The sequence below is a fragment of the Salvelinus alpinus genome, chromosome 15 (genome assembly GCF_045679555.1).
Source record: "Salvelinus alpinus chromosome 15, SLU_Salpinus.1, whole genome shotgun sequence".
NCBI classification, from domain to species: Eukaryota; Metazoa; Chordata; class Actinopteri; order Salmoniformes; family Salmonidae; genus Salvelinus; species Salvelinus alpinus.
This window is the reverse complement of record NC_092100.1, coordinates 12,150,509-12,166,437: the sequence shown is the minus strand read 5'-3', so window position 1 is coordinate 12,166,437 and position 15,929 is coordinate 12,150,509. Positions and strand designations below refer to the sequence as shown.

General features: G+C 44.4%; 1 protein-coding gene across 5 annotated transcripts in view; it reads right to left on the bottom strand.

Moving 5' to 3' along the window:
• Positions 1 to 11,722, bottom strand: part of LOC139539491 (dynamin-like GTPase OPA1, mitochondrial) — an 80,629-nt gene extending 68,907 nt beyond the window's left edge. For 2 of the 5 annotated variants that reach the window (XM_071342500.1, XM_071342501.1), the window contains exons 1-5: positions 10,978 to 11,200; positions 9,929 to 10,247; positions 7,913 to 8,009; positions 7,109 to 7,225; positions 3,981 to 4,069 (exon numbers count right to left, since the gene is read on the bottom strand). In XM_071342500.1, the coding sequence (XP_071198601.1) occupies positions 3,981 to 4,069; positions 7,109 to 7,225; positions 7,913 to 8,009; positions 9,929 to 10,247; positions 10,978 to 11,006 (651 nt within the window). In that variant the 5' untranslated portion in view covers positions 11,007 to 11,200. Of the gene's footprint in view, positions 1 to 3,980; positions 4,070 to 6,497; positions 6,540 to 7,108; positions 7,226 to 7,912; positions 8,010 to 9,928; positions 10,248 to 10,977; positions 11,202 to 11,593 lie in introns of those variants that run through there. The other 3 variants (XM_071342499.1, XM_071342497.1, XM_071342498.1) reach the window with 3 other exon arrangements.
• Positions 11,723 to 15,929: the final 4,207 nt, after the last annotated feature.

Sequence of the window (15,929 nt, the reverse complement as noted above, 5' to 3'; positions counted from 1 at the left end):
TTCCATGTTAGGCACCACTGCTTAAGACTGAAACATGTTCCTCTTAAAAAAGTCACCAGAGTGCAACAGTGTGAAAGGTTGAAAAGTGTAAAACAACATTAAAAGCAGGACTACTCCACTGAACATGGGGACAACAGTGTAAGAGCCCTTGAGAGGAGAGCAACAATACAACATGGATGAACTGAGGAGAGAACAGAACAGAGATGGATGCAAAACGGTGTCATGGTTCAGAAGCTAAAGAGCATTATGTTATGAACGCAGCTCAAGGCTTCTGGAAAAAACAAACACATGGAGAAGCATGAGATGAAAAAGCAACGGCAAATATCCTCATATGTACGTATAGCAGTAGCCTATATTCATATTCTACCGATGAAGTTAAATTCTGTAAGGTCAAGCACTGAACATGTATCTTTCTAACACAAGAAAGAAGAATATTACCGACAGCATACAAATGGACAACAGAAAAACTGCCACAGTATAATGAAACTCAGTCCTACAGAGTACAAATGTCTAAGAAAACCAATGGTCCAAACCTCATGTCTCTATTATAATCTGTTAAGTTATTGGAGTTTTCACCCCTGTAGGATGGCCAGAATTAGGGTGACTAAATCAATGGAGGCCAGACAGAAAAAGTTGTCAAAATAAGGACAATTGCAGTGTGTTGTGTCAGCTAAACTGAATTCTGATCAAGAATAAAGGCCAACTGACAGGCTCACTTTTCCGTTGAACCCGTCATCTTTATTCTCGAATCCGTAGGTCATAAAACAATATAGATATCGATTTTGAGACATGACATGTAGTATTTTCATATTTCACTACACGCTTTTCATATTAAATGCAAAATTACTGTTATTTTTCAAAGATTTCTCACAAAAACATGCGTATCTCTGAAATGTCAACAGAGCATCGAATGTACAAGCTTTTTATTTTCCTTTTACATTTAATTCAGCTCGTGTTGCACGAACCCGAGTGGCACAGCAGTCTAAGGCACGACATCTCAGTTCTAGAGGCGTCACTACAGACACCCTGGTTCGAATCCACGCTGTTTCACAACTGGCCGTGATTGGGAGTGCCATAGGGCGGCGCACAATTGGCCCAGTGTCGTCCGGGTTTGGCCGTTGTAGGCCGTCATTGTAAATGAGAACTTGTTCTTAACCGACTTGCCTAGTTAAATAAAGGTTCAAACAAAAACGCCAAATGAGCTTTTTGAAAAACGGCAGAAACAGCTTTGAAGACGACCACCACTACATATACATGTAAAATCCTCAAAAGTAGCTGCAAGAAAGCTGAACCACTCAACCGAGCTCGGTGCTTATTATCGGATGTATTAAGTTACGAAATCCGACTTTTTGGATCTACTGTTAACTAAAATGTTAGAGAAAGATACAACTGAATGATTCAGAACACGAATAATTATGTCTTTGTAAAATGTATTTTATAAACACAAGGAAGTAAAATATCATCACCAAAGCACGTTTTCACCCACTCTGTCAGAGTGGGTAGACACCCTATAGCATATATGAAAAAACATTATGTACAGTGCAATCAGAAAGTATTCAGACCCCTTAACTTTTGCTATATTATTACGCTACAGCCTTATTGTAAAGTGGATTACATTGTTTTTTCCCCTCATCAATCTACACACAATACCCCATAATGATCCTTTACTCAGTACTTTGTTGAAGCACCTTTGGCAGCGATTACAGAATCAAGTCTTCTTGGGTATGACGCTACAAGCTTGGCAACCCTGTATTTGGGGAGTTTCTCCTATTCTTCTCTGCAGATCCTCTCAAGCCGTGTCAGGTTGGATGGGGAGCGTTGCTCTCCAGAGATGTTCGATCGGGTTCAAGTCCGGGCTCTGGCTGGGCCACTCAAGGACATTCAGAGACTTGTCCCGAAGCTACTCCTGCGTTGTCTTGGCTGTGTGCTTCGGGTCGTTGTCCTGTTGGAAGGTGAACCTTCGCCCCAGTCTGAGGTCCTGAGCGCTCTGGAGCAGGTTTCATCAAGGATCTCTCTGTTCATCTTTCCCTCGATCGTGACAAGTCTCCCAGTCCCTGAAGATAAAAAACATCCCCACAGCATGATGCTGCCACCACCATGCTTCACCGTAAGAATGGTGCCAGGTTTCCTCCAGATGTGACACTTGGCATTGAGGCCAAAGAGTTCAATCTTGGTTTCATCAGACCAGAGAATCTTGTTTCTCATGGTCTGAGAGTCCTTTAGGTTCCTTTTGGCAAGCTCCAAGCGGGCTATCATGTGCCCTTTACTGAGGAGTGGCTTCCGTCTGGCCACTCTACCATAAAGGCCTGATTGGTGGAATGCTGCAGAGATGGCTGTCCTTCTGGAAGGTTCCACAGAGGAACTCTGGAGCTCTGTCACAGTGACCATCGGGTTCTTGGTCACCTGCCTGACCAAGGCTCTTCTCCCCCGATTGCTCAGTTTGGCCGGGCGGCCAGCTCTAGGAAGTGTCTTGGTGGTTCCAAACTTCTTCCATTTAAGAATAATGGAGGCCACTGTGTTCTTTGGAACCTTCAATGCTGCAGAAATGTTTTGGTACCTTTCCCCAGATCTGTGCCTCGACACAATCCCATCTCGGAGCTCTGCGGACAATTGCTTCGACCTAATGGCTTGGTTTTTGCTCTGACATGCATTGTCAACTGTGAGACCTTATATAGACAGGTGTACCAAATCATGTCCAACCAATTGAATTTACCACAGGTGGACTCCAATCAAGTTGTAGAAACATCGAGATTGCTCAATGAAAACAGGATTCACCTAAATTCAATTTCAAGTCTCATAACAAAGGGTTGGAATACTTAAGTAAATAAGGAGTGTTTTTTTTATTTTATACATTTGCAAAAATGTCTAAAAAACAGTTTTTGCTTTGTCATTATGGGGTATTGTGTGTAGGGAAACATTTTTTTATCCATTTTAGAATAAGGCTGTAACATAACAAAAAGTCAAGGGGTCTATACAGTTTTCAAATGCACTGTATAGGCAGTCAGCCAGGACTGTGGTCAATCCCAAAATGATGTGAAATTCAGTTAATGACCTAAAAAACAACCATTTACCTCAAGGAGTTTGAATCCAAGACCTGCATTTCACTTCATTTCCCAAATTGACTGGAACTGAAATGGCATTTCCATTGAGCCAAACTGCCAACTCCAAAAAGCAGTAGTCTGCTGATGAGGGTGAGCTATGTGCCACGGGGAGTGAGGGTGAGCTATGTGCCACGGGGAGTGAGGGTGAGCTATGTGCCACGGGGAGTGAGGGTGAGCTATGTGCCACGGGGAGTGAGGGTGAGCTATATGCCACGGGGAGTGAGGGTGAGCTATATGCCACGGGGAGTGAGGGTGAGCTATATGCCACGGGGAGTGAGGGTGAGCTATATGCCACGGGGAGTGAGGGTGAGCTATATGCCACGGGGAGTGAGGGTGAGCTATATGCCACAGGGAGTGAGGGTGAGCTATATGCCACAGGGAGTGAGGGTGAGCTATATGCCACGGGGAGTGCGGGTGAGCTATGTGCCACAGGGAGTGAGGGTGAGCTATGTGCCACAGGGAGTGAGGGTGAGCTATGTGCCACAGGGAGTGAGGGTGAGCTATGTGCCACAGGGAGTGAGGGTGAGCTATATGCCACGGGGAGTGAGGGTGAGCTATATGCCACAGGGAGTGAGGGTGAGCTACATGCCACAGGGAGTGAGGGTGAGCTACGTGCCACAGGGAGTGAGGGTGAGCTACGTGCCACAGGGAGTGAGGGTGAGCTATGTGCCACAGGGAGTGAGGGTGAGCTATGTGCCACAGGGAGTGAGGGTGAGCTATGTGCCACAGGGAGTGAGGGTGAGCTATGTGCCACAGGGAGTGAGGGTGAGCTATGTGCCACAGGGAGTGAGGGTGAGCTATGTGCCACAGGGAGTGAGGGTGAGCTATATGCCACAGGGAGTGAGGGTGAGCTAGTCAGGCAGTGCAGAGCAGACTTGCCTTCCTAAACTGCTTGCCGCTGGCCTCTGGTGTGGCCGTGACCGGGGCATCTGTGGCAGCTTTCACTGGAGTGTCCCCAGGGGCTTCGGCTAGGACACAAAAACAGCACAACGCATGAGAAACATCACCAGGTTGCACCACACATCATCGATTATAGTTTATTAGCAAATAGCAGTAATGAGTGAAAAGTATTGGCATGCCCAACATTAGAGAGGACTCTATCTACCATCTATGCCCCAGGTCAGAACCTGCATGATGGAATCTCAAAGGTTTGGAAAATATTGCTCACAATAACATTCGGGAGCTTGTGCTTTTCATTGGCTCTCTGACCAGTTATGTCTGATATGGTACTATAAAATAATGACAATGAAATCATTCATTAATTGCCATCAAATTGGCAAACCCTTACACAGTGCTGTTATGAAAGACGTTTCTCTCCTGTACAACTCAGCTTGGAGTTGGGAGGTGCTACAGAGCCAGCTGAACCAGCAGCAAAACATATTTATATATTTCCCTTCAGAACATCATGGAACAATCCTTCATCCAGCCAATGAAAGACCTGTCAATAACAAGCCTCACAACTACAGTGCTGTGTCCCAAATGGCACCCTATTCCCTACATTCCCTATATAGTGCCCTACTTTTGACCAGATCCATATGGGGCCTTGGTCAAAAGTAGTGCACTACATAGGGAATAGGGTGCCACATGCGACACAACCCAGGAACACACCTATTGTTTTAGCAAGTCAAAGAAGAGGTATGGATGGAGTTCAAGATGTTTCCATCTATCATAGACAGATGTATTTTCCAAACATTTGAGAAGCATCAGCTACCAGCAGACAAGGAGAGCCCTCCAAGAGGACGACTATCCTCCCATCGTGTAAGTAGAGGGGGAGAGAGACCAAAGAGGCCAGGGAAGCCAGGGAGAAAGGAGGAGGAACTTGGAAATCAAAAGGAGGAAAAAACACCCAAGTAGGACAGACAAAAGCCACAGTCAGATGAAACCAAACCCAAGGGAGAAGGAGAGGATGCAGTGGATCTGTTGTTGAAACCACTGTGGACCACAAGATCGGCAGCATCACATCCAATTCAATACAAATACATTCTATTCAGTGGTCAACTTTGGTTTTCAGAGGAAGTGTTTTTAGAGGAATTCGATTACATAATAAGACGGTGAACAAAATATCAATCTTTTCACTTATCTGATATCAACAATATAATGTAAGAATATATCCTGTACATCAATTAAAGACTGTGTCAATCTAAGCATTTTCTCCACCCAAAAAAACAAATCCTTCCATCAATAACTTGTCACTGGTGTCTGAAACAGCAGCATCGTCAGATAAAGACAACAAGTTGGTAGTCTGGAAGCCAATCGTGTTGGGTTTGGAGGTCAATATCTAAGAGCACTGCACAACGTCTCTGGCTCCAACGCACTACTAAACAGGATGCTGCCGCACACACGCCGAGGGGCTGCCTCACACACGCCGAGGGGCTGCCTCACACACGCCGAGGGGCTGCCTCACACACGCCGAGGGGCTGCCGCACACACGCCGAGGGGCTGCCTCACACACGCCGAGGGGCTGCCTCACACACGCCGAGGGGCTGCCTCACACACGCCGAGGGGCTGCCTCACACACGCCGAGGGGCTGCCTCACACACGCCGAGGGGCTGCCGCACACACGCCGAGGGGCTGCCGCACACACGCCGAGGGGCTGCCGCACACACGCCGAGGGGCTGCCTCACACACGCCGAGGGGCTGCCTCACACACGCCGAGGGGCTGCCTCACACACGCCGAGGGCTGCCTCACACACGCCGAGGGGCTGCCTCACACACGCCGAGGGGCTGCCTCACACACGCCGAGGGGCTGCCTCACACACGCCGAGGGGCTGCCGCACACACGCCGAGGGGCTGCCGCACACACGCCGAGGGGCTGCCGCACACACGCCGAGGGGCTGCCTCACACACGCCGAGGGGCTGCCTCACACACGCCGAGGGGCTGCCTCACACACGCCGAGGGGCTGCCGCACACACGCCGAGGGGCTGCCGCACACACGCCGAGGGGCTGCCGCACACACGCCGAGGGGCTGCCTCACACACGCCGAGGGGCTGCCTCACACACGCCGAGGGCTGCCTCACACACGCCGAGGGGCTGCCTCACACACGCCGAGGGGCTGCCTCACACACGCCGAGGGGCTGCCTCACACACGCCGAGGGGCTGCCTCACACACGCCGAGGGGCTGCCTCACACACGCCGAGGGGCTGCCTCACACACGCCGAGGGGCTGCCTCACACACGCCGAGGGGCTGCCTCACACACGCCGAGGGGCTGCCTCACACACGCCGAGGGGCTGCCTCACACACGCCGAGGGGCTGCCTCACACACGCCGAGGGGCTGCCTCACACACGCCGAGGGGCTGCCTCACACACGCCGAGGGGCTGCCTCACACACGCCGAGGGGTGGGTATTCAAACAGCACCATGGAGGAGAGGGGGGACTGAGTGTAGGGGATACACACCTAACAACAAACGCTGACCAGAAGCTCCTTTACTACCAACACCTGTGAAGAACGCAGAGGAGGAGAAGGGAAGAACACAAAACAAATCAAAAGACTGAAGCAAAGGGGTCGGAGCAGGGTCACTGCAGGGTACATGTTTCAAGGCCCTGCTGTGAGTTTGATGTCATGGCTGGATCCTTTAAGTCCAGAGTCAGATACCATTGGCTACGTGTGCAATCTGTGCACGTCATTGTGATACTACTAATAATGCAGAATAACTACTAATAATGCAGAATAGCTAAATCGGGCAAGTTAAGTGATTGCAACTGACAGTACATTAGCAAAAATCTAAATGCTTTTTTGCTGGAAAGTATGAAGGTAGATTGCTAGGCATGCAGGTATGAATCAACAAAAGAAGCCCACTTCAAGTTCAGATTACCAATGACGTACATTTTTCTACCACTTGAAGCAGCTGCTATTGCTATTCTAGGTTCACAAAGCTCAAGATGTTAATTTATCACTTTTGCCACAAAATATATACAATCCTGGCCAAAAAGAGTTTAGTAACCGCTTTGTCTGACATAGCCTCCAAAAAGGCAATCTATTTTTTAATCTGACAAGACTGTACTCACCGGTGAAGAGGATGCTCTTGAGGAAGGTGAAGTTCTCTCCTATCTTATCTAAATCAGGTAACTCTGGTAGAAACTTGGCAATCTCCACTAACTCAGGCAGCATTTTGGTTAGTTTATCTGTGTGCAGAAGAGAATTGTGATAGGGTAGGGTAGGTGGAGTTTATCCTTTGAACATGGGAATCAAATTAACCAAACTAACTGAGCAGCCTTAACAGAAAGACAGCACTGGCTCAGCCCAAATAGTACATACAATTCACGTCAGATTAACCACACACACACACACTTTACTGATTAACAGGAATTAAACCAACATGACAAGTTATTTAACAGTGTTAAATCTATATACGAATTTTTGGTTCACAGGCTTCTAATGAGTCATTTCACGTAGGGGATTTCTGCATATGTGTTTCTTCGACCCTCCTCAATCCAAACAGTAAAACAAATCCGAATATTTTGGGGGCATTGAAAAACATTTTCAGTGTAAAGTGAAACAGACAGAAAGTACCCAAAAAAAGACAATGGATCTATATATTTTTTTATAACATCTTTGATAGCTAACAATCACCAAAATAAAGCTAGACGGTCCAGGAGAATCTAAAACTACAGAAACGATGGATTCAGGAGTTCTTTGTGATAGCATGGGGCCCACTGATTTTGTTATGTTTGAGTCACTCAGCATAACAACATGGCATAAGCCATGGAAAAACGAGTAGAAAGGAGGGCCACTAAATGTTCCAGTCGACCAACACACCTACTGCCAAGTCTACCACCTAAACCCCATTTTGAACCAGAAAAAAATCTTACCGAGGTCAATTTGTTTACTCAGCTCCCAAAAGAAATCAGGTATTACCCAATTGTATTCACCCATATCAGGCAGCATATCCTTCCATTCCTCATAGGTCTGGAAGAACAGAACAGACGTGGCATTTCAATCACATGGTCAACTTAAAAATGTTGTTGTGATAATGGGAAAACAAATTACCTCAGTTAAAGATTAACAACAACAATATTTCAAGGGATAGGTTAGGGTACAATAATTGGACATACATTTGTTAAGTATTCAGACCCCTTCCTTTTTCCCACATTTTGTTACATTACAGCCTTATTCTAAAATGGATTAAATACATGTTTTCCATCATCAATCTACACACAATACCACATCATGACAAAGTAAAAACATGTTTTTACACATTTTTATAAAATAAAACAGAACTTATTTACATAATTATTCAGACCCTTTTCTATGAGACTTGAAATTGAGCTCAGGTGCATCCTGTTTCCATTGACCATCCTTGAGATGTTTCTACAACTTGATTGAAGTCCACCTGTGCTAAATTCAATTGATTGGACATGATTTGGAAAGGCACACACCTGTCTATATAAGGTACCACAGTTGACAGTGCATTTCTGTGCAAAAACCAAGCCATGAGATCGAAGGAATTGTCCATAGAGCTCTGAGACAGGATTGTGTCGAGGCACAGATCTGGGGAAGGGTACCAAAAAAGTTCTGCAGCATTGAAGGTTCCAAACAACAGTGGCCTCCATCATTCTTATATGGAAGAAGTTTGGAACCACCAAGACACTTCCTAGAGCTGGCCGCCCGACCAAACTGAGCAATCGGGGGAGAAGGACCTTGGTCAGAGAGGTGACCAAGAACCCAATGGTGACTTCCAACAGAACAACCCGAAGCACACAGCCAGGGCAACGCAGGAGTGGCTTCAGGACAAGTCTCTGAATGTCCTTGAGAGGCCCAGCCAGAGCCCGGTCTTGAACCTGATCGAACATCTCTAGAGACCTGACAATGGGAGAAACTCTCCAAATACAGGTATGCCAAACTTGTAGCGTCATACCCATGAAGACTCGATGCTGTAATCGCTGCCAAAGGTGCTTCAACAAAGTACTGAGTAAAGGGTCTGAATACTGAATACAATCAAGTTGTAGAAACATCTCAAGGATTATCAATGGAAACAGGAAGCACCTGAGCTCAATTTCGAGTCTAATAGAAAAGGGTCTGTAAATAAGGTATTTCTGTTTCATTTTATAAATGTGTATAAAAACCTGTTTTTGCTTTGTCACTAAGGGGTATAGTGTGTAGATTGAGGGAAGACATTTTTAAAATCCATTTTAGAATAAAGCTGTAACAAAATGTGGAAAAAGTTAAGGAGTCTGAATACTTTTTGAATGCACTGTATTTCCCATTCTAAGTGACATGAGAGGGTTAACTCTTAGAGGAAAACACAAGGGTCGTTTTACCTATGTTGTATGAGTCTAGGCTAAAAAACAGGTGTGAGGGGAGTCTAGACACATCTAGCCTATACAAGATCAACTTCAACAGAATCATATGTAAACCTAGTCCATATAGTGAAAGGGTTTTGAAATAACCAGCTCATAAGGGAATCTCATCTGTGCTGGCAGTCTGGCATAAACACATACCCTAGCAGAGCGCCAATCAAATGTAGAGCAAGTCACCTCTGTTCCACTGGGAGTGGAGGTAAGTAGAGCGACTCGTACATTAGGATTAGAAAAGCAGCACTCAAAGCCAATATCGCTTAAGGACAATGTGAACGGTAGTAAACCACTTTCTATGTGTTTGTTACTCTCACTGCGCTTACCAAGCAGGTCCAGCCAATTAGAGATCAGAGTGCCAACTGGTATTTAGATGAGAGATGCACTTGTATCATGTGTCTTAAGTCTAACAGACAAGTACAACAGCTTCTTTCGAACAACATTATGGGGCAGTAACCTGGCTCCGGTTATACGTGTCTGGGAAACTGGCCGTTACCATACAACTCTCTCTCCTCTACCTCAAATGTACTGTACCTTCTTAGCGGTGTACCCGCCTCCCACTGCTGAGCCCAGCACAATGTACCGGAGCTTGAGTAGCCTGGAGGCCAGGCGGAGCATCCAGAAGTTGCGGTGCTGCTGGTAGCGCCAGCTGCCGTGACCGCCCGGGGAAGGCTTGGGGGGCTGCATGGGCAGCCGGGACATGGAGGTGAAGTGGCGGGCGGCCGAGCGGTGCGGGGGGGTGACACTGGCGTTGTACCGGTGGTGGATGGCACGAGACAGAGGGTGCAGCTTCTGTAAGGGCATCCTGAACCTCACCCCCATGTTAGGGGAGACCAGGTTTCTGCAGGCCATGCTGACAGGACAGAGACATGGAAAAAATGTGTCAGGGATTTAGACCCACAAGCAACATTAACGCTGTACCTTCTGCAGACATCAGTTAGGTGTGATGAGTAGAACGATTGATCGTATACTGTACAGTACAACATGATGAACAACAACGGCATGATAGTGTTGATTGAATGGGGAACAAATAACGTTAGTTAGCTACAGTAGCTGCACATCTGCCTGGCTAAATACAGTAACGTTGTTTGAGCTACAATGCATCGTTAACTTACAATGTCAACCTTTTGTTTCGCAGATAATTACCTAACCCACACCCAATCTAGCTGTCCACTTGATGTCAGTGATTCCAATTTGTTTAACACCAAGCTAATGTCTAGCTAACTGTTAGCGTTACCTTCTTGAACATCATCAAGGGTAATAACAAGCTTTTCGTAGCCAGCCTCTAGGCAACAAGCAACTAAACTAACGTTAGCAAGACAGTCATGTAATTAGGAGAAGTACAGCATTGTCATCAATTAGCTATTGCTGTTAAGTCAATCAATGAATGCTGAATTCTGCATAAACTATCTAGCTAGCATTGTGGTCAACATTGCTAGGTAGTTATCTCAATATAGCACAGCGAGCAACACCGTCCTCATGCCCAGATAGCTACTGTTAGATAGCGAGCTGGCTATCTATTTATCTAGCTAGCAGGCTAACGCTAAAGGTTGAGCTTTCGAAAATATTGTTACCCTACTTACCAGGCCACTGCGCTTCCAACTCGTAACATAATGCTATTACCAACAACGGGTAAATGAAAATGTGTTATATTCGCGCTCACGCACAATTCAAATCATTTTTACAGAGGGAACACATTGGTTAACTTGCTAACTAAAAAGGACACAGCATGAAATCAGAATGACATGTCTGCTTGCTGGAAACGAGTCCAACCTCCAAATCAGCACTGACAAAACTGTCTATGGTGCTTCAAGTTCCTACACACATACTCAGTCACGTCAATAGTAATGTTCTCTAATTTGTCAACATATAGCTAAATCAATTGGATAAATTATGATAAAAAAAAAAAATGTAAGAATTTCCACACCTAATCAGACTAAAAATACAATGTTGTCTTAATAATTGTTCTACCATGGACGCTGTAGACCTCACAAAACGGAATAATTAACCCACAAATGCTTGAGGGCATAACAAACTGCACACATCTACTACTACTCATTATCTGTGGTGTGGATGGTCTGATAATGCACAATATCAAAATGAACTATTCAACGTTGTACAATTATGATGTGTCATTGCTTTTTGCTCTCTACACTCCTGCTACTCGCTATTTAGTATCTATGTATAGTAGATACTTACCCCTACCTACATGTAACAGTATAACTTTAAACCGTCCCCTCGCCCCGACACGGGCGCGAACCAGGGACCTTCTGCACACATCAACAACGGTCGCCCACGAAGCATCGTTACCCATCGCTCCACAAAGGCCACGGCTCTTGCAGAGCAAGGGGCAACCCTACTTAAGTTCAGAGCAAGTGACGTAACTGATTGAAATGCTAGTAGCGCGCACCACCGCTAACTGGCTAGCCATTTCACATCCGTTACATACATGTACAAATTACCTCGACTAACCTATACCGCCGCACTTTGACTCGGTACAGGTACACCCTGTATATAGCCTCATTATTATTATTACATTTTTTGGGAAATATTTTCTTAACTATATTTTCTTAATCTGCATTGTTGGTTAAGGGCTTGTAAGTAATCATTTCACCTGTTGTATTGGGCGCATGTGACAAATAGAATTTGATTTGATTCGTCTGATTTTTACAATGATCTATTGAACACTAAATAGGCTAAATATGAAAAAAAGTGTGCTTTTACCATTAAATAATGCCCCCAACATGTGGAAAACATGGGAGAATCTCAATTGCCCTCTCCTCGCATCCGCTCTCCTCACCTTATCAAAACCCATTGGAGGAGAAGGTCAGAGGGGCGGGACCTCTGGCTTTTTCCTCCAATGTGTTTTGAGGGGGAGGAGAGAGGACACGAGGAGAAGCCAATTGAGATGCACCCATAGTCTCACCATCAGGCTGAGGCAGAGGGGGAGCAATGATGTACAGTATACAAACACTATTTGCTAATGTTATGCTAATTGCTAATGTTATGTGTTGGCCAATGAGAGGCTCTGATGCCACCATCTACCATATTGGTACTGCTCAGAAGGAGCATCCTGCATCAGAATAAATGAAATTCAACAGTACTTCAGTTGAATGTTTCATGAATAAAGTGATGGAACTACCATGAGCCTGTGTTACTGTGTCAGACTGGGTAACACCTCATTAGAAACATCACATTGACATTTAACCTATTGGTCATTTTTGATTAAATAAAAATATGGATATACCCAACCAGAAGTATCTATAACATTATCGACTAATACTTTCTATGACATCACTGACACACAGCCCACAGAAGTCGCACCAACATAATTTTATTAGTGACTCAATGTATGAATGTGAGAGCAAGTAGACAAACCGTAAAATACAGGAGAGCTGTTTCAAAGTGTAAACACTTAATCAAAATGCATTCTGCTTCATTGTGACAATAATGCTTGTACGAACTCAAACCCATGAGTAGGGGTAAATCCAGAACTTTTACTTAGAGTCTAAAATGAAACAAGGCAAGAGCACACTAACAAATCATGAAACCACAGCAACAATACAGGCCAACTGAGGAACGAACCTAAATAACCAGGCAACCATGTGAACAGAGAAGGTGAAACCAATAAGAAATAATCAGTGTAACCTGGAAAACAAGGTAAGGGCGCCCTCCAGGGGTAACCTAAGGAAACAACACTCAAATAAAACAGAACCTGTGACACTTCATAATATTACTAAATCTCTCAATTATTTTGTGATGCCCATTACCATTACTGCGGAATGATGCATGTTTAATGACTCATGAAAGGAAATAAAATGAATGTATACACTGCTTTTATTGGCAAAATCATTTCTCAACATTTATGAACAAGAGCAAGTGACTTAACACAGACCCAACATTGCAAAAATACATTTCCTAAATTGTACCCGTACAGGTCCTAAAAAATAAACACTATATAATGCATCTTAGACCCACATGCATCTCTTAGTAGTATTTGTTGTGTGTCAGTATGATTATTGTGGCTTCAGTAGCCTCAAACATTGGAAAACTGTCCACTCTGTCAAGGCTCAGGAGAAGACCTAGAATCAGACAGTTTCGACATAACCAAAGTTATTTACAAAAACAGGGGGGTAGTCAAACGACAGGTCAAGGGCAGGCAGAGGTCAGTAATCCAGAGCAGAGTGCGAAAGGTACAGAACAGCAGACAGGCTCAGGGCAGGCCGAGGTCAGTAATCCAGGGTGGTGTGACAAGGTACAGAACAGCAGTCAGGCTCAGGGCAGGCAGAATGGTCGAAACCAGGAACTAGAGAACGACAGGAAAACCACTGGTAGGCTTGACGAGACAAAAACTGACAGACAAACAGAGAACACGGGTTTAAATACACTGGGGATAATGGGGAAGATGGGCGACACCTGGAGGGAGGTGTAGACAATTACAAAGGTGAAACAGATCAGGGCGTGACACACTTGTCTGACACCACACTGGATGCCTACACAAACTTAGTGTATCTTCTCCATACATAGAAAGCCCACAAAATAGTTTATCATTTAAAAATATATATGTTTTTGATAGGAAAATACTAACATTTGCAGTGGTCAAATGTTTTTGATCCATTTTGATGTGATTTTAATATAATTTCTCAGTTTTCTTATCACACATTTTTTTCTACTATTGAAGCTCAATGCAACGCATTTTGCAACGTTTCCAGAATATTGTTCTACAAATGATAATCAGAGCCCTATTGCACGTATTTCTGAAGGATAATAAAATGTTTTCATCTCACAGGGTTAAGCTTTTGTTTTACAGCAACAAATAATCTTCAAAGTATGTGAAAGAAAGTGAATAATTAGGATTTTCTCGACACATAACAAAACATGGTCCCGCTTTAAATGACATGAAGCTTATAAAGGCTTCATAAACACTACACAAATATGTCACAAATCATCTATAACCATATATCATGCTTTATATAGGGTTCATTAATGTGACATAACTGTGTGACATAACTACCCATGTCAAATTTGACATAACCCACTATGTCAAATATTACATAAACCTGCACTTTATAAGTGATGGCAGAAGCGCCACTTAATAAAGGCCTTATAAATCATATTAAATTGAGGCTTCACAAAGCATTCATAATGTGTATTGAACACTATGAATTGAAACATTCCTTGTTTCTACTTGTATAGGGTGAGTCCGAATCCAACCTCGAGGGACATGCTCCTCGGAGGGTCTGTCGTAGAGTCTGTAGCAGAGGATGCTACCGTAGGGTCTGCCGGACAAGGTGCCAGACGGTTTATAGACCCAGAACCACTCAAAATGCTTAGGTTTACACTCCTAAATTGTGGTTTGATCCACATCTCTTTTCCTAAATACTGAGGCAAACAATGCTGCTGATTTGCATTTCACATGGGGTTTCTTTTGATTATAGTGCAGATAAGGATCATTATGGGTGTTATGTTATAGCACTTTTCTCATATATATGTCTATTTTCTGTTAGATGCAGAGCATCATTCATGTTCTGTCACATACTTTGAAGATTATTTGTTGCTGTAAAGGAAAGCTCTGTTTACACATTGGAGTTGCTGGCCATACTCTTGGCTGCAGAGTGGTTGAAGGTGAGGCCTCACAGGGTAGTCTGACTCCTGTGCAGCACTGATGAACTTAAGATATATAAGAACAGTGTTAAAAAACAAATGGCAAGTCTTGTGGGAAAGGGAAGACACCTGTATACGATTCAGGAAAAGGTGGAGGCAAGGAGGTTCTCAGGTAGGAAAGTGTCATTAGGCTGAGACTGGGACACACAAAGCTCAACAGCAAATTGAAATTGGAAGGAAAACATCCAACTGGGAGGTGTGATCAATGTGGAGACAGTGGAACATATTTCAATGGCAGAAATATTGGAGGGAAAGGGAGAGTCTGTTATTAGAATTAAGTAATGGTGTTGAAGAGCCAAGCTTAAGTGAACTGCTGAGAAAATCTTCCGGGGATGTAGTATTTAATTATGTATTTCGTTTCCTTAGGGAGATGAGAATCGTTAGGATTTTTCTCTCTTTGGTCCACACTCCAGTCCAGTTGTTGATGGTAATGCACCTTAAAGTTAGTTACCAAATGCCATATAAAATCCATAGAAGAACCAACGCTATCACGCTGTTGTGGTAAGATGAACAGTGGCGTTTGAAGCAGGGTGCTGTCCTTTAAAACAAGGAATTCATCGTTTTAGTGTTGGGTTGGATCTCGCATGAATATAAAACATTATTTAGGGCATCAGGAGGTTTTCCGTTAACTGTGAACAAAAACGGAGTTTGATGTTACTTTGTTCACACTTGGCATGATATTCTCCCGCCAAACTGAACAACAAGACAGGAACACTGGATGCACAACATCACGCTCTGGCAGGACATGGCTGTGGCCATCAAGTTTGCTATGAGAAAGTCGTTTTTCAGTTTGAAGAAATCACATTGTGCATTTTTTGTCAAATGTATCTAATGTTTGGTGTCGATCTGTCATCTCGCAGGCATAAAGTTG